General features: G+C 53.3%; 6 protein-coding genes across 6 annotated transcripts; 3 read left to right on the top strand and 3 right to left on the bottom strand.

The window, feature by feature from the left end:
* Positions 1–779: 779 nt before the first annotated feature.
* On the bottom strand, positions 780–1,343 carry J4E86_000751 (uncharacterized protein; the record flags this gene model as incomplete). The annotated part of the gene is made up of 2 exons (XM_051441324.1): positions 780–1,032; positions 1,108–1,343. The coding sequence occupies 2 exons, from the start codon at positions 1,341–1,343 to the stop codon at positions 780–782; spliced, it is 489 nt and encodes a 162-aa protein (XP_051307495.1).
* Positions 1,344–1,929: 586 nt separating this feature from the next.
* Positions 1,930–6,174, top strand: J4E86_000750 (uncharacterized protein; the record flags this gene model as incomplete). The annotated part of the gene is made up of 4 exons (XM_051441323.1): positions 1,930–2,044; positions 2,793–2,875; positions 3,024–5,986; positions 6,039–6,174. The coding sequence occupies 4 exons, from the start codon at positions 1,930–1,932 to the stop codon at positions 6,172–6,174; spliced, it is 3,297 nt and encodes a 1,098-aa protein (XP_051307494.1).
* A 655-nt stretch (positions 6,175–6,829) lies between these two features.
* NBP35 (cytosolic Fe-S cluster assembly factor nbp35) lies at positions 6,830–7,938 on the top strand (the record flags this gene model as incomplete). Its single annotated transcript, XM_051441322.1, has 2 exons — positions 6,830–6,914; positions 6,989–7,938. 2 exons carry the CDS (start codon positions 6,830–6,832, stop codon positions 7,936–7,938), a joined length of 1,035 nt encoding a protein of 344 aa, XP_051307493.1.
* Positions 7,939–9,145: 1,207 nt separating this feature from the next.
* Positions 9,146–11,398, top strand: J4E86_000748 (uncharacterized protein; the record flags this gene model as incomplete). The annotated part of the gene is made up of 1 exon (XM_051441321.1): positions 9,146–11,398. The coding sequence occupies one exon, from the start codon at positions 9,146–9,148 to the stop codon at positions 11,396–11,398; it is 2,253 nt and encodes a 750-aa protein (XP_051307492.1).
* A 472-nt stretch (positions 11,399–11,870) lies between these two features.
* On the bottom strand, positions 11,871–12,932 carry J4E86_000747 (uncharacterized protein; the record flags this gene model as incomplete). Its single annotated transcript, XM_051441320.1, has 1 exon — positions 11,871–12,932. One exon carries the CDS (start codon positions 12,930–12,932, stop codon positions 11,871–11,873), a length of 1,062 nt encoding a protein of 353 aa, XP_051307491.1.
* Positions 12,933–14,218: 1,286 nt separating this feature from the next.
* J4E86_000746 (uncharacterized protein) lies at positions 14,219–16,257 on the bottom strand (the record flags this gene model as incomplete). The annotated part of the gene is made up of 3 exons (XM_051441319.1): positions 14,219–15,660; positions 15,715–15,728; positions 15,779–16,257. The coding sequence occupies 3 exons, from the start codon at positions 16,255–16,257 to the stop codon at positions 14,219–14,221; spliced, it is 1,935 nt and encodes a 644-aa protein (XP_051307490.1).
* Between the last annotated feature and the right edge of the window lie 547 nt (positions 16,258–16,804).

Genomic DNA, 16,804 nt, shown 5'->3' with positions numbered 1-16,804 from the left:
CTTCATTGAAGTATACATAGCGAGTCTGTCCGAACAATATTTTTCCCGTCTGCGCCATGGCCAAAATGCGACTTGAAGAACTGTGCCCTTTCTACATCGTCATCGTTGGACGGCCATGTGAAGGGCTGTAGCTCATGCCTATCAGCAATAACCACACGCCACCCCAGCAGTCCATCGATTTTGATTATTCTGTGCATCCAGGATTCCTCCTGAGCAACCTTGCACGTCTGCACTCCGTTGCCCGTCACGAGCTCGAAGCCCATGGGGCGCTGTAGCAAAGTCTGTGTTCGCCCATCTTGAGCCACAAAACTAACACCGGCGGTCTTGGTATGGGGATCGTAACAGGTGTAGATGATCAGATCAATAGGCTTTGATCTCTTGTAGGGTACATTGACTGCTCGTGAACTGATCCCGAGATTTTCGTGTGTAATGTGTCTGCACAAGACTATAGCTGCATACATGTGTACAAACGGGATAACTGAGTCTAGAACCTGGAACGATTCTATATTCGCATGATGGCGCCGGGTGCTTTTCATGTAATTTCGGAAGTCATGGATACTGTGAGGGTACAGGCCGAAGTCACATCTCAATAGTGTGAAGATGTGTTCGTCATCGACTTGAACCATACGCAGCCCGTCGATGCTGGTGGGAGTGTATGTGACTGTCGAATCGGCATCATGCATGATGTGAGGAGAAAGGATCGAATGTCTCCCCGGAGAGCCAATCTCCGACATCGTCGCATAACTCACAGCAGACGGCGTTGCTACACTTTGTCATTATCATGTAGCCAGTATCTCCCCCAAGAGTAACTTACAAGCGACAGGGCTGGGAGCATGCACCATGCTCTCTCCGATGTCGTGTCTCTTCATCCACCTCTCAATCTTGTGAAGTTCAACTTCTTGGCCTCTCACGCGGAACTTGAGATCGTTCTTGTCTGTCTCGACGATATTTCGCTGTTGGTGGTGTCTGACGATGGCCTTCATCTCGTTTGGTTTGATGTTCTTGTCGAGCTTCCATTGGGTCAGACGAGACCTGTATTGGCGTATCCTGGGAAGACAGTTAGCCTAGACGCCGTACAATGATAAAGAGACAGGCTGCCCAACGTACTCAGCAATGAAACCGAACTCTTGTTCGATCAAGATCCTGACTTCCGGGAGCGGTCTCTTTTCGACATGATGCAACTGTATGATCCTGTCTTTGTATGGCTCCCAGTCACTCTCGCGGAGAGTTCGCGCTTTCTTCTTTCGCGGACGTGTATCTGCGATATAATTCGAATGTGAAGGAGGAGGCTGTGATGATGCTGCTTCCTCAGAAATCGGCATCAGGTGCCAGTCGAGATCCATAGAAGTGTAGATCTTCGAAAGGCAAAGAAGGGGGATGTGTATCGCCCAGAAGTAATGCTCGAGTAGAAGGTATCAACTAGAAGGGTTCTTGACTGTTCCACGAATGTAGAGAGAAAAGAGGAAGCGTCGTCCTATAGACTCATGAGTAAATGGTGGGCTCTGGCGGTGGTTTATATGTGAGCCAGGCCGTGACAGCAGGCTTCGCTGCAGTTGATAGCGATTGGCTGCGACAAAAGTACAATTCTTGTAAGCGACCATGCCGGCCTGCATGCGCATAGAAAACGCCTCTCTGCTCGACCGGTGGAACACTGAGCCAATCAAAGGCACGCCAGCAAAAGTACAATTCTGTATGTTCGACGTCTGAGCTGCGGCACATACAAAAGTACAAAACAGCCAGGTGTTCCAGAACTGACATGCTGTTAGGTTCTGACCGCTGCGGACTTGCAGGATTTCCGAGAACTGCGCATTCAAAAGTACAATGTCGCATGATACATAAGATAGCAGGTGAGCCTTCAAATTCTCTCTTCGGTAGACACTCGCGAGCTTCGTTACTCTTGATCAAGGTTTCTGTTGATCTTACACACTCATGTCTTTGAACAACCAGTCTGCGGACACCATCGCAGCCATCGTGTTTGGGCTGCTCCAACTTGCCGTTGGCCTGGTGTCTCTATGGCAACAACAGCGGCTACGACAAGCATACCGTGAGTATTATGATGAGCTTGTTCGGAATTGCATGGACTGATGACAAATTAGAGCAAGGAAGTGATCGATGAAGATATACGATCTAGAATGCGACAGACGCCAGTGCGTAGGTATCGTTGCGCTTTCCTTGGAGTAGTGTGGCGGAGCTGACCGACGCAAGGCTCAGAGACGGCAAATCAGAAGTGGACTTTTGGCAAACATCATGATTTGATGATGGCGATGTGAGGTGCGTTTGACGGACAGTCGGAATCAACGTGGAGATCATGCCTTGTGAAGTACGCAGTCGCGTCGGAATCTAAAGCAGGCCCAGCGTTGAGGGGGTGAGATCTGCCTTCAGCAGACCATGGAAATTAATAAACCAAGAGTCTACGTCACCTTCAGGAGTCTGCGAGCTTTCGTTTTCACATTAACGTAGACTGCAAGGTGATTGCTGTTATACTGGTATGGGGTGAAGGAGTGGATTCGAGGCCCATGCGGAAGTGACGATTGCGCCAAGATTAAAGTGGGATGGCGCTAGGTGGAGCTCCAGCACCTTCGCCGTGACAAGTACTCACGTAATAACCTCCTCCCTGCTGCGCCTTCCACCCTTGCCTCTCTTCCATTTACACCTCTACACTCAACCCACTCCAGCGACAAACCTGTTGATCTCGTTTGTCCTTCTTCACATCCGTAAACAGCAGTCTACACCTGGGTACCCCGCGACACTCGAGCCAGGCGCCCGCGACCGCCACATTTGACAGCGTCCAGCCTTCACGACCGTCGGCAAACTGGGGAAGCGGAAACACGTCGACGAGGACGCTCGTCCCAGCAAGAAAGAGAAAGCCATGGCGGTAAGTGCGCCCCATTGATTACTAACTTGCGCTTTGTTCGGTTGCGCGTCCGCATTTGCAACCATGTACTCGGCCTCTCCAGCGTCTCCGCCACTCTACACCTTTCACCAACTTTACTCTTCTGCGTCCCCAATCTAACGTATCCAAGGAAAACATGCAGGTCGACAGCCCTGCCACTGCCGTCGAACAGCTCAAGGAAGCGTCCGGTAACAACGGCGACATCGATGAGTCCCTCTACAGCAGGCAGCTGTATGTCCTGGGCCATGAGGCTATGAAGCGCATGGGCTCTTCCAACGTCCTCGTTGCTGGTCTGCGAGGTCTCGGTGTCGAGATTGCGAAGAACATCGCCCTAGCCGGTGTCAAGTCGCTGACACTCTACGATCCCAAACCCGCCGCTCTCGCCGACCTGTCGTCGCAGTTCTTCCTCACTCCCGCCGACGTGGGCAAGCCACGCGCCTCCGTCACCGTACCGCGCGTCTCCGAACTCAACCCATACACACCTGTGCAGGAATTCAGCGGAGGAGATTTGACATCAGACTTGTCGCAGTTGAAGCAGTTCCAGGTCATTGTCCTTACCGACACTCGCCTCGAAGATCAAATCAAGATCGCAGACTACTGCCACGACAACGGCATTTACGTAGTCATTACCGACACATACGGACTGTTCGGTACTATCTTCACCGATTTCGGAAAGAACTTCACCATCGGTGACCCGACCGGCGAGAATGTCAACAACGGCATCATTGCCGGCATTGATGAGGAGGGTATTGTGTCGGCACTAGACGAGACAAGACACGGCCTGGAGGATGGCGACTGGGTCACATTCTCAGAAGTTGAGGGTATGGAGGGCCTCAACAACTGTGCACCTCGCAAGATTGAGGTCAAGGGGCCTTATACCTTCTCCATCGGCGACGTATCTGGCCTCGGAGAGTACAAGAAGGGAGGACAGTTCATCCAGGTCAAGATGCCCAAGATCATCGACTTCGAGCCCTTCAGCAAGCAGCTCAAGAAGCCCGAGCTTCTCATCTCCGACTTCGCAAAGTTCGACCGACCGCAACAGCTCCATGTTGGTATCCAGGCCATCCACAAGTTTGCGAACCTCCACAAGGGCGAGTTCCCACGTCCTCACCACGAAGCCGATGCGGATGAGCTCTTCAAGATTGCACAAGAGATCGCAAATGAGGGCGAGGAGAAGGTCGAGCTGGATGAGAAGCTCATCAAGGAGCTCAGTTACCAGGCTCGTGGTGACCTCAGTCCCGTCGCTGCCTTCTTTGGTGGCATGGCTGCTCAGGAAGTCTTGAAGTCAGTGTCTGGAAAGTTCCATCCCATTGTTCAGTTCCTCTACTTCGATTCGCTAGAGTCAATCCCTACCTCCACGACCCGTTCGGAAGAGCAGTGTGCTCCGATTGGCTCGCGCTACGACGGTCAAATCGCTGTATTGGGACAGGAATACCAGAAGAAGCTCAGCAACGTCAAGCAGTTCCTCGTTGGTGCGGGTGCCATCGGCTGCGAGATGTTGAAGAACTGGGCGATGATGGGCCTTGGCACTGGGCCTGATGGCAAGATCACTGTTACTGATAACGACCAAATCGAGAAGAGCAATTTGAACCGACAATTTTTGTTCCGACCAGCGGATGTTGGCAAATTAAAGAGCGATGCTGCCGCCAAGGCAGTTCAGGTCATGAACCCTGACCTCAGTGGAAAGATCGTGACACTGCAAGACAAGGTCGGCCCGGAGACAGAGCACATCTTCAACGAAGAGTTCTGGAATTCTCTGGACGGTGTGACGAATGCACTGGACAATGTAGAGGCGCGTACATACGTCGACCGACGATGTGTATTCTTCCGCAAGCCTCTGCTCGACAGCGGTACTCTCGGTACCAAGGGCAACACCCAGGTTGTCCTGCCGTTCATCACAGAGTCTTACTCTTCATCTCAAGATCCACCTGAGAAGTCGTTCCCTATGTGCACACTAAGGAGTTTCCCCAACCGAATCGAGCACACGATTGCCTGGGCGCGGGAGTCGTTCGATTCGCTGTTCGTCAAGGGTCCGGAGATTGTCAATCTCTACCTGACACAGCCAGATTACCTTGGCGCATCGCTGAAGCAGTCTGGTAACGAGAAGCAGACTTTGGAGACCCTGCGGGAATTCTTGGTCACAGAGAAGCCGTTGTCGTTTGACGACTGCATCATCTGGGCCCGTCATCAGTTCGAGAAGAACTACAACCACGCAATTGCGCAATTGCTCTACAACTTCCCCAAGGACTCCAAGACAGGCTCCGGTCAGCCATTCTGGTCGGGACCCAAGCGCGCGCCGGACCCATCCAAGTTTGACTCTTCAAACCCAACACACTTCACCTACGTGGAAGCTGCTGCCACCCTACACGCATTCAACTACGGCATCAAGCCAAATGCGTCCAAGGAGCACTACGTCGAAGTTCTCAACGATATGATCGTTCCTGACTTCCAGCCCGACCCTACAGTGAAGATCCAGGCCGACGAGAAGGAGCCAGATCCAAATGCCAACCAGGCTGGTGGCGACGACAACGAGTCGCTGGACAGTATTATCAGCCAATTGCCGGCACCGAAGTCTCTTGCTGGGTTCAAGCTTGAGCCTGTCGAGTTTGAGAAGGATGATGACTCCAACCACCACATCGACTTCATCACTGCTGCCAGCAATCTTCGTGCCGAGAACTACAAGATCGAGCAGGCTGACCGACACAAGACCAAGTTTATTGCTGGTAAGATCATCCCGGCCATTGCCACCACCACGGCTTTGGTCACCGGTCTCGTCAACCTTGAGCTGTACAAGATCATCGACGGCAAGACGGACATTGAGCAATACAAGAACGGCTTCATCAACTTGGCCCTGCCATTCTTTGGTTTCAGTGAGCCGATTGCTAGCCCGAAGGGTACATACCAAGGGCACGATGGCGAAGTTACGATCGATAAGCTATGGGACCGTTTCGAGGTGGATGATATCCCCCTGAAGGACTTCGTGGCGCATTTCGAGAAGAAGGGCCTGTCAATTCAGATGATAAGCTCTGGTGTCAGTTTGCTTTACGCATCATTCTATCCTCCATCCAAGTTGAAGGACAGGATGCCGCTTACGTAAGTTTCATTGATTCCCCTTCGTAAACACCGCGTTACTAACAAAAGGCAGTATGAGCAAGCTCGTGGAGCACGTGAGCAGGAAGCCGGTACCGGAGCACCAGAAGAACGTTATCTTCGAGATAACAGCTGAAGATCAGAAGGAAGAGGACGTTGAGATCCCATACGTCATGGTCAAGTTGAAGTAGTCATTCAGCACTTCGGTTGAAGATAGCGATGGACTGGATAGTGGATCGGTTCCCAACAGGGATGATTTTCACATGAATTAGACGAGCATAGCTTGCATGAATAGACACTTCACAACACCCATTGCCTCCTACAATACCTCAAAAGGGCCAAGTACGAAAATCTATAAACATGGTTGGAGAATACATACACAGATTTCTGGGTTGTCTAACAGGCGGAAATCCCAGGACTACCTCCGCGCTGTTCTGCTGTCCTTCTTTCTGAAACATGTGAGGTTGATGTCGGCATTAACGCGGTACGAGATCTAGAATCCAAAGCTTAGTTGGTCGGTCAAACTGCGTGATTTGAACCCCAACCGTTCAAGGACGGGTATAACATCCTGTGAGAAGTAAATCACGAAGAAGTTTCCATTGTCCTAGGACCTGGTTGACTTCCGCTTCGTATACTAATGTAGTCTACAGCGCATCTACTAAGATTCATCCTTGTGTAAGGCGATCTTGCTAGTCGATGCCGACCTCGGGAGACCGTGGGGCAAAATGCCAAGCATTACCGGTACGGCCCTGTCACGAATGTTGATTATCAAGCCTCTAGGACTTTCCTCCACCACGCGACCATGTAGCACTTACGTCCACACCCACAGTCATAACCACATATACCATGGCGCCCTCGCTAGAAGAGCCCGTACAGGTCGATTTCGAAGCACCTCTCAAGGCTGCGCCCAAGCTCGTTGCGCCCGAGCCAGGTACATTTGCCCCGCCACCCCTCCGGCATTATACGCGACTCTGTGATAACAGACTGCTAACACTATCGCGACAGAACACTGCCCCGGTCCCGAATCTCTCACAGCCGGCCAAGCGGATTCCTGCGCAGGATGTCCCAACCAGGCGATATGCGCCTCTGCGCCCAAGGGCCCCGATCCCGACATACCCATCATTACCGCGCGCCTCTCATCCGTAAAGCACAAGATACTCGTACTCTCCGGTAAAGGCGGAGTCGGAAAGTCGACCTTCAGCACAATGCTTTCACATGGCTTCGCATCGAATCCGTCATCGACTGTCGGACTCATGGATACAGACATCTGCGGGCCCAGCATACCGAAGATGATGGGCGTGGAAGAAGAGACAATACACGTTAGCGGAGAAGGATGGGAACCGGTGTGGGTCAGCGAGAACCTAGGAGTCATGAGCGTCCAGTTCATGTTGCCAAACCGCGATGACGCAGTAATCTGGCGCGGCGCAAAGAAGAACGGGTTGATCAAGAAATTCCTCATGGACGTAACATGGGGTGAATTAGACTTCCTCGTCGTCGACACACCACCGGGTACATCCGACGAGCATCTCTCCGTCAACTCCTTCCTCAAAGCCAGCGGCGTCGACGGCGCAGTCCTCGTTTCCACACCCCAAGAAGTCTCGCTTCTCGATGTTCGGAAGGAGATCGACTTTTGCCGGAAAGCGGGCATACCTATACTGGGCATCGTGGAGAACATGAGCGGGTTCGTATGCCCGGGTTGCAAGCACGAGTCTCAGATCTTCAGAGCGAGTACCGGTGGTGCAGCGAGGTTAGCGAAGGATCAAAACATACCATTTTTGGGCAAGGTGCCGCTGGACCCACGGATAGGCATGGCTTGCGACTTTGGAGAGAGCTTCCTGACGGCCTACCCGGACAGTCCGGCTTGCGCTGCTATTAAGGAGGTTGTTAGGAGAGTCGGGGAGGAGATTGGATTGAGCAGAGAAGAAGTATTGCCTGTGGATGAGGAAGAAGCGTGACCTCAAGGAGCACAGTCGGTATACAGCAATACAACCTTGGATGAAACGAAACCAGACAGCACAAACAACTTTACGTATGAGCATAATCATGTTTTTGCAGGAACATGTTCCTACTGGACAACTCGTACGGCATTCGCAATTCGGCCCGCGTCAATAATGTGAGGACTTACGAAGGCGGTTGACGCAAGCAGCGCAGATCACTAAGTTCGTCTTGACACACTGGAACATGGAATCAGGGAGAGCGAGAGCGATGAACATAACGATAACTAGCATTTACTCAGGTAATCTCTTCCAATGATTGTTTGCACGCCCTTCTACACATACAACGCACTGAATGCACTGCTGAGTAGAACTAATTGTTTCATTTCATGATGACTGCAACCCAGTGTCACGACGTATGCGAAGCCACTTCGCTTCTCTTGGAGTCGTCATTCACTGCCACAATGGCGCCGCCCCGTTGGATCTTCTTGTGGCAGATTGTCCAGTGGAAATTATGAGTGGACTGGCAGCCACACCACAGCCATTGATCAGCGTCATCGTATCACGCTACACGATGCTTGGCACGCGTAGCAGGTGCTTGGCGTATGTTTCGAAAGCTTGGTTGGGTGGCCTGTGGCTTCGACAGAGATAATGAGCTCATAGATGTTGCGCGAGTCCATGCAAGATTTGCGAATACGTGCTGAGAAAGAGAAGAAAAATGACTGGGCTGGCCAGGAGACGGCGTGCAAGACCATGCAGAAGATCGAGATAGGTCCCGTGTCTGCGCGGTCCACAGTGCAGGGCGGAAGGCTCGAGGATGTCATGGCCCACACGGCTAGCGGCAACCATCCCTGCCGCCTCGGTGCCATCAATCACAGGCACAACAACTTTCCTGACTTTGAGGCTAGAGGCGCTTTCATTTTGGCCCCAGCCTTTCCTGAATTCTTACTCTCCCCCGCCTCTATCGTTTCCGTAGTACACGCGCTTCACAAGGGCGTGCAATTGTTTCCGTCGCGACAGGAACGCGAAATTACTAGCAGCGCGCATCGTATCTGCGCCTGAAGCCAACTCTTGGACCCTGAGCGCATTGCCATTGTACGTCTTTGCTCTGGCTTAATTGAGTCACTAGACTGACTGGAGCGCAGGATTGTAGACATCTTAGACGCGTCTGCGCATATACTCCCCCAACTCTCTCGCTATCGAACATTGCTCGCGACCGCCGACCACCATGGCCGCTGAATACCAACAACATGAGGACCCCAGTGGCGTGACAGGCATTGGCGCCGGTCCTCAAGTCATCAGCACCTCGGGTGCAGTGGATGTCATCATGGGACCGCTCCTCAACTATAGACGTACAAGCAACCAGCAGGCCGGGCAGCCTGTCTGGCACGGCAGTGTCCTCATCGTCGCCACGCCCGGACAACAGAACCCGAACGAGGCACAGCCAAACCCCCAGCTCACACTCTTCCCGGCTGGCGCAGTCGACAAGAATATGGGTGACGTGAGGTTCAGCGTGGAAGCGCGCGACTTTCACGGAGAGAAGCTATACGAGGATAGCAAGAGGGCCTTCTGGCGCTTCAGGATCGATGCTCCCATGCAGCCATTCGAATCAAGATGGCGTTACGAGATCCAGAACCTCAGATACACCGACACCATGAAGGAGGAGAAGCCCCAGAACTTCGTCATACCCTCAATCACACAGTCGATGCGCATTATGTTCCATTCTTGCAACGGCTTCAGTGTTGGCACCGACATGGACGTCTGGTCCGGACCTGTGCTGTGGAACGATGTCCTCCGAATGCACGAGCAGCGACCCTTCCACGTCATGCTTGGAGGAGGCGACCAGATCTACAACGACGGAGTGCGAGTCGACGGACCGCTCAAGCCCTGGACCGACATACACAGCCCTCATAAGCGACGGGAGTTCCCTTTCGGCCAGCAGATGCGTGCCGACTGCGACGAGTACTACTACAACAACTACGTCAAGTGGTATGGTCACAAGCCTTTCTCCACTGCCAACAGCCAGATCCCTCAGGTCAACATCTGGGACGACCACGACATCATCGATGGCTTCGGTTCCTACACCGACCACTTCATGAACTGCGCTGTCTTCAGAGGCATTGGCGGTGTTGCGCACAAGTACTACCTCCTCTTCCAGCACCACCTTGCTCCTCCAAAGAGTACCTATACAACCGACGCGCCCCAGACGACCAATGTAACAGGCCAGGGAGAAGGCACAACACCCGCCGATCCGGTGCAGGTGGACAGCACCTTCGTTATGACCAACGATGAGGGCGACCCATCGTACCTTATCGGCTCGAAGCCCGGCCCGTATGTCGAGGAACGCAGTCGCAGCATTTACTGCCAGCTCGGTGCACGCATTGCCTTTGCTGGTATTGATGCACGAACAGAGCGCACGAGACATCAGGTCAACTACCCCGAGACTTACAAGATGCTCTTCGATCGTCTCGACGCCGAATTCACCGCGAACCCAGAACTCAAGCACATGATCTTGCTGCTCGGTGTACCCATCGCCTACCCTCGCTTGATCTGGCTTGAGAACATTCTGCAGTCGCCGTTGATCGCACCCATCAAGTTCCTGAACAAGCGCTTTGGCTTCGCTGGAGGCTTCTTCAACCAGTTCGATGGCAAGGTCGATTTGCTCGATGACTTGGACGACCACTACACCGCGCGTCAGCACAAGGAGGAGCGCCGCAACCTCATGCACAGCCTGCAGGCATTCTCCAAGAAGTTCTCCGCCCGCGTCACCATTCTTGGAGGAGATGTACATCTTGGAGCCATTGGTCGTTTCTACACCAACCCCAAGACACACCAGATTCCCGCAGAAGCTGACCACCGCTACATGCCCAACATCATTAGCTCCGCCATCACCAACAAGCCCCCACCACAAGCTGTCGCGAACTTGCTGGCCCGCCGAAACAAGATCCATCACCTCGACAAGGAGACCGATGAGACGCTCCTCGAAATCTTCGACCGCGACCCAGCTCTCCCCGGAGGCGTCAACGCGACAAACGGCAGCTCCACCGCCCAGATCGAGGGCGATGGCAAAGACGGAAAGATCGAACCCAAGACCTCCGCCGCGAATCACGCAACGATGCCGTCGCGCAACTACGCCATCATCTGCGAATCCGCGATCCCCACCCCCTCCACCCTCGGTGTACCTCCCGGCTCAGCGCCCTCCATCAACACGAACAACACCGCCGCGTCCAAGATCTCCGCTGCCCCCGGCAAGAAAGACAACATGCGTCTGGGTTTCCATCTCGGAGAGGAGAAGGCTGGTACTCAGCACCCGGCTGCTGGCGGTATCAACCCTTCAGGTCTTTGCGGACCGTATGGACTTGATGTTACACTTAGGGTGGAGATCAGCAACCAAGATCGTGAGGGCAGGACTGATGGCTACGGCTTCAGCATCCCCGCGCTGGATTGCTCAGCTTATGCTGATCGTGGCGAGAAGTGGTAGACTATACCTATGAGGTGGATGCTTGGGACGTCGGACAGAGAAGGTCTCAAGCGGTAGATGAAGGGAGGTTGTCGTGGTGGAAGATACTGGATGATTTCATTTTGCTTTCTTGTTTTGGTTTATACCCTCGAAAGTTGCTTGGCATAGAGCAATCATGTGTAGTAGTTAATTAGTCGCTAGTCTGTAATGTTATCCCATCATTGGGTTGGTACAACAAAAGTCCCCTTGTCTATGGAGAGTCCTATGATGGCGAGGGCATCAGTTTCTGCACTTACAGCCCCACTCGAGCATGTCGGAGTTTCGCGAATTGAATGGTATCTATTGCGCTCGCAAAAAAGTTTGGTTCGCAAACACTGCTGTTTATGTACATGATATATGAATGATTGGACTTTTGAAGAATGTCAGAAACAAACGGAGGGAAAGCAGTGGCATACAGTCGTAACAGAAGAAAGCAAAGCAAGGAAAGTTGTCGTCACCAGGAAAACGAGTGTTGAAGACCACGTGGCTCCTCTGTGGAGGGCTTGCGGAGCGAAGCAAAAAGCGCCAAGAGTTGAGCAGCTTCCATCCCACCTGTCTCTTGCCAGAATGTGGACGATGAAGCTTGCTGCATAGCAAGCTCATAGCAGGTATCGAGGAGAGCATTCGTGTTCTCCGGTGAATCCTTGATTCTCACCTTCATCGCAACGGCCATGGCAAGGAAGACATGGAAGCGCGCCATCGACATGGATGCGGAGATTTCGACTGCAGGTCGCTGAGTGTTTGGGTAGACAGACTCGCAGAACCGAGAAAAGAGACCAGGAGAGATGGAGTAAGCTTGGTAGTCCAAGGACTCGATGTGTTGTACGAATTCAGTGGTCAGAGTCTCCGCTTCGAAGCGACTAGGAATTGGCGTAGTAACAATTGCGCGACTGCGATCGGTGAAGCTTGATCGTGACGAAGCTGGGCCAGGACTTTCAGTATGGCGGGCTGCGAATATGCCTTGGCGAGGCAACCGCGGCGCTGGCGCCAACGGAAGGATGTCATCTTCAACTTCCGGGATCGGCGACATGGCTTGCTCATTGCTAGCCTGAGACTGGGACGAGGTCGAAGTCTTGCGAGAGTGGGCCCGACTGCTGGTAGTACCCGGTTGTAACTGACTGCTACTTGCTTGAGCCATGAACTCCCAAGAAGGCGCCGTATGCGGTTCGATCGACGACGGCATGGGTTTACTCATCGATGGGTATGTCGTACCGAACTGCGGCAGCGCGGACCCGGGTGGCATGGAATCGGGTGACGAGGCACGCGTGGTACCTAACCATAATGAAGGTACTGGTGAAGACGGCGTGGAGAAGTTGGGGAAAGGCTCACATTCATCTATGGCGATAGAGGGCATGCTGCCACTCCTAGCCGAGAAGGAGCCGAGATCCAGGTCATCGGCTGTGAAGGTTGCCGGTATGGTGGTATCGAGGTTGAGGTGGGGCGAAGGTCCTTGCCAGTCGAACGATGTGGGTGTGCTAGCCATAAGGTTCTGGTCGATAGATTCCATACCGTGCATGGGCGCATTGACATGTCTGGCTAGCTGTGCCTCGAGCTGATGTATTCGTCCCTCTAGCGCTTCGCGATGTTCACTTCATCTTGATCAGAACACGACATCATGTGACCACGCGATGACGCGTCTGAACGGGTGCGGGCACTCACGATGCAACAACTTCTTTTGGTTTTTGTGTTCTCACGCATTGTATTGCAAAACGTTTACACGTCGAGCAAGGCGTCTCGCCGTCGCATCGAATCTTCCTGCGTCGGCATCGCTCGCAGGCGTTGGAGACGGACTTTCGCCTAGGCTGCCAGTCCTTGACAGCACTTGGAGAGAAGCGAGCTGGACCTTCGCCAGCGGGCAATGAAGCTTTTGTCATTAGCGATATCACGGAGGGATATAGGTGCCAAGCTTACTGAAGGGGCACATGCTGGAGGGGAATGTTGAGGATTCCGCGTCGGATACTGAGGCTTCCGAAGATTTGGGTGCAGATGGGGACAATAAGCAGCTGACGATCGCAAGACGGAGGCGTGGGAAAGAAAGCCATGGCGGAGGACGAGATCTCAGTTTGTTTTACGTCCCGTTGCCTGTCGCGGTGACAGACTGAACGCGGTTGAGTAATCGGGTAGACCTGCCCTGATGTTCTGCCGACACACTTTCCTGACACTCTGGCCCTCACCATGACTTGCAACACGCCCGCAAGGCTCCCTGCACGTCTCGACTCCTCATAGGTGCGGACGTGCGACGAGACATGGTTATGCATGTCGCATCGACTTTCCCTCCGCTTTCGACCTTCTAGAAGAGCGTCTACCAGGTGACAGGGCTAAAGGGCGGGCACGCGGCCGCACTCCGCGTTTGCAGCATAAGTGTCGCACAGCCCCCCAGAAGTTCCCACCGGTAAATCCTTCGGACACGTAAAAGAGCGGAATCCGCGGTCCATTTTCCGCTATCTTGTCACATCGCATTGTGAAGCACGGAGAATTATAGAATCTTGTCGACGGCTTCTCCTCAGAGCCATAATGGACCCTCTTGACCACAAAGTCCGGTTGTCAAAATCATCCGCGGCTGCCCAAGCAGCTGACAACTGCCGAGAACTCGAAACAACGTTTTTCTTTCGTCGCATCAAGTCCTTGGCACACGGGAAGCTCACAATCAGATGAGTCGAGGAGCGTCGTCGTAGGCGCCATGCGGCACAGGTGACGCGTACACAGTCAGCGCCTGGAACGTCGCATCAAGGTCACTCCCATTGATGCTATCGCATTCGCATTGCACTATCTACAGGATCGGCGAGGAAAGCTACAGCCCGACTATGCGCGACACAACGGACCGTCCGTCGATTGGACACCAGCGCCGATGATACCATTATCATCGATGGTCCAGCCCTCAGTACCAACCCCGTGGTGCACGTAGAAGAGCATGTCAGGGTCATACTTCTTTTTGATCTGCTGGAGCCTCGGGTAATTTGAGCCCCAGAAAGATTGCTGCCAGTTGGGCTCGGCGATGTCGGCCTCATTTCCATACGCGCCGCCAGTGGGCGACACTTCACGAAGAGGAGCCATGACCTGAGTGGTGATCTTTTCGACGGCGGCCTGCCATCCCGCGGCGGTTTCCTCAGCGACAGAATTGATGATGACCATCTGGCTCTCTTCGTTTCGGAACGCAGGATTGACGGAGTTGATGTCCTTGTTGTCCTGTTCGACGGGGCGCTGATGGTACATGTTGATCATGACGGCGGTCTCGACGACGTGCTGGATGGCGATGATCGTTTGGTTGCGTATCTCAGCGTTCTCCCAATTGTCGGATGTCAACAAACGGTTTGACGCAATACCGGTAGCGGCACCGATATGATAGTTGAATGTACCGAATGTGGCCTTGTAGGCAGGGTAGAAGCTGTCGTGGTAGGTTGTCTTGGGATTGAGCTCAATACCAAGTGAGGCGCACTTTTCGTAAAAGGGCTTGATGAGAGCCTCGTACTCCTCGACAGTCTTGTCCGTGGCAAAGAAAGGACCCATCGACCACATATACGTGCCTGGTGCGAGCTTCATGAGAGAGAAGTAAGAGTATGTTTTCGCGCGGTTGTAGGCGGGCATGTTGTCGAAGAAGAACCTAAACGCCTCCCAGAACTTTTCGGCAGTAACAGTTTCGGATGTCATGATGGTCCAGGAGGACTGAGTGACTGGAACCTTGCGGTGGACCTTCACTACAGCAGAGGTGATCACGCCGTAGGTACCGCCACCGCCGCCAAGCATAGCCCAATACAGATCACCGTTGATCTCCGGAGTAACGGTAACGAACCGGCCACTGGCAAGGACAACTTCGAGAGCGACGATCTGATCTGAGCCGACACCAAACAACTGCATCAGGGGACTATGGCCACCGCCCGTGGAGTAGCCACCAAATACACCGACGGTCGGACAGATACCAGCGATGGCAGAGACACCATACTTATCAGCAGCCTCATAGAGCTCGAAGCCTTGAACGCCCGCGCCGACTTTGAAGACTGGTCCGTTGTACGTGGAGCTTTTGTAGTCTTTGACATACTTGATCTCCTTGAGGCCATGAGTCCAGATGCTGAGCGCCCCCTTGCCAACCGAGCGACCGTTATAGTCATGTCCAGTGTTGCGCACGACCAAGCGAAGGTTCAGGGTACGAGCAAAGTTGACAGCCAGCTGAATTTGCGCAACGCTGCTAACTTTCACTGCGTATTCTGAGTATCCTCCCTGGGTGCAAGTGCCATTGGCGAAATTGCCTGTAGTAGGAATGGGGCATGTCATTCCATACCACAGGGGATTCATCAGCGCACCATTGTCGTTGTAGCTACTCCTGTCAGTCTAAGTGCCATTGTGCTCACAAGTATCATCACTTACTAAATCTCCTCCGCATCGAAATTCTCGACGAGGTCTGCGCACTTTGCGGCGTCGTAGTTGTTGTACTCGGACGTCTTGTAGCAAGAAGAGCCTATAGGTACGATCTTCTCTAAAGCACCACCGAGTAGGAGATCGAACACCCCCCACAAAAGCTTTCCTGGATACAGAAGATCGCCAGGCATGGTCTTGCATCGGAGTGATCGTCGCGCACGGCGAGTACGCGCAGACAAGCTGGAATTGGAGCTGTCCTCAAACTCGAAGAGGGAAGCATACTCAGCAAGCTCTGGGCTCTGTTGCATCGAGGAGACAACATCGTCAGTCAGCTGTACGGCTTCGACTCCAAAAAGAGCGAGTTTGGCAGGCGTGACATAGGTAGCGAGCGTCTCAGCAGCAGGTGGGACGGAAAATGCGAGTGTGGCGCTCTGTGCCGCCGTGAAACCGGCATAGGCCAAGGAGAACGTTATGGACCTCGCCAACATGTTGGAAGACGAACCTTGCAGTTGAAACGGAAGTAGTAGCGGCTGGTTGAAGAGTCCTTGGCTGCCACGTTCCTGTACCGAACGCAAGGTTTTATACGAATCTCCTCATAACGCACAGGTGGCAGCGCATCAGTAATCTTAGTCGAGCCTATTTGCCGCTCACTCGGGGACTATCTTCCCACTTGAGCATCGGCAAGAAAAAGTGGGGTGAGATACGGCGAGGCCATCTCGTCTAGAGTCTAAAGTTGGTATGGGATTTCATCCTGTGCACCCGCCCAGAGAAATCGAAGGCGCGAAGGATGGTAATTCCAATCTCGCGCCCACGCCTCATCCGTACAGCTCATGCGCTTTTTATTAAGGAGCGAAGAGGGTCTAGACTTCCACGACCATGAACATGTCACGTTGGCTGAGTCGCGGTTAGTTGTTCCGCGGCGATCACACCATTTGGGGTTGGACATTCGAATAGGCTTCACCAGCCGTTAAATCGAGGTACGGACCGCTAAGGAGGCGTCCCGCGCATCCGCCTCTGCTTTGGAGCGGATGCACC

This window comes from Alternaria arbusti (genome assembly GCF_024043155.1).
Source record: "Alternaria arbusti strain BMP 1465 chromosome Unknown scaffold_1, whole genome shotgun sequence".
NCBI lineage: Eukaryota > Fungi > Ascomycota > Dothideomycetes > Pleosporales > Pleosporaceae > Alternaria > Alternaria arbusti.
The sequence above is the reverse complement of the archived record's forward strand: the minus strand, read 5'-3'. Positions and strand labels throughout refer to the sequence as shown.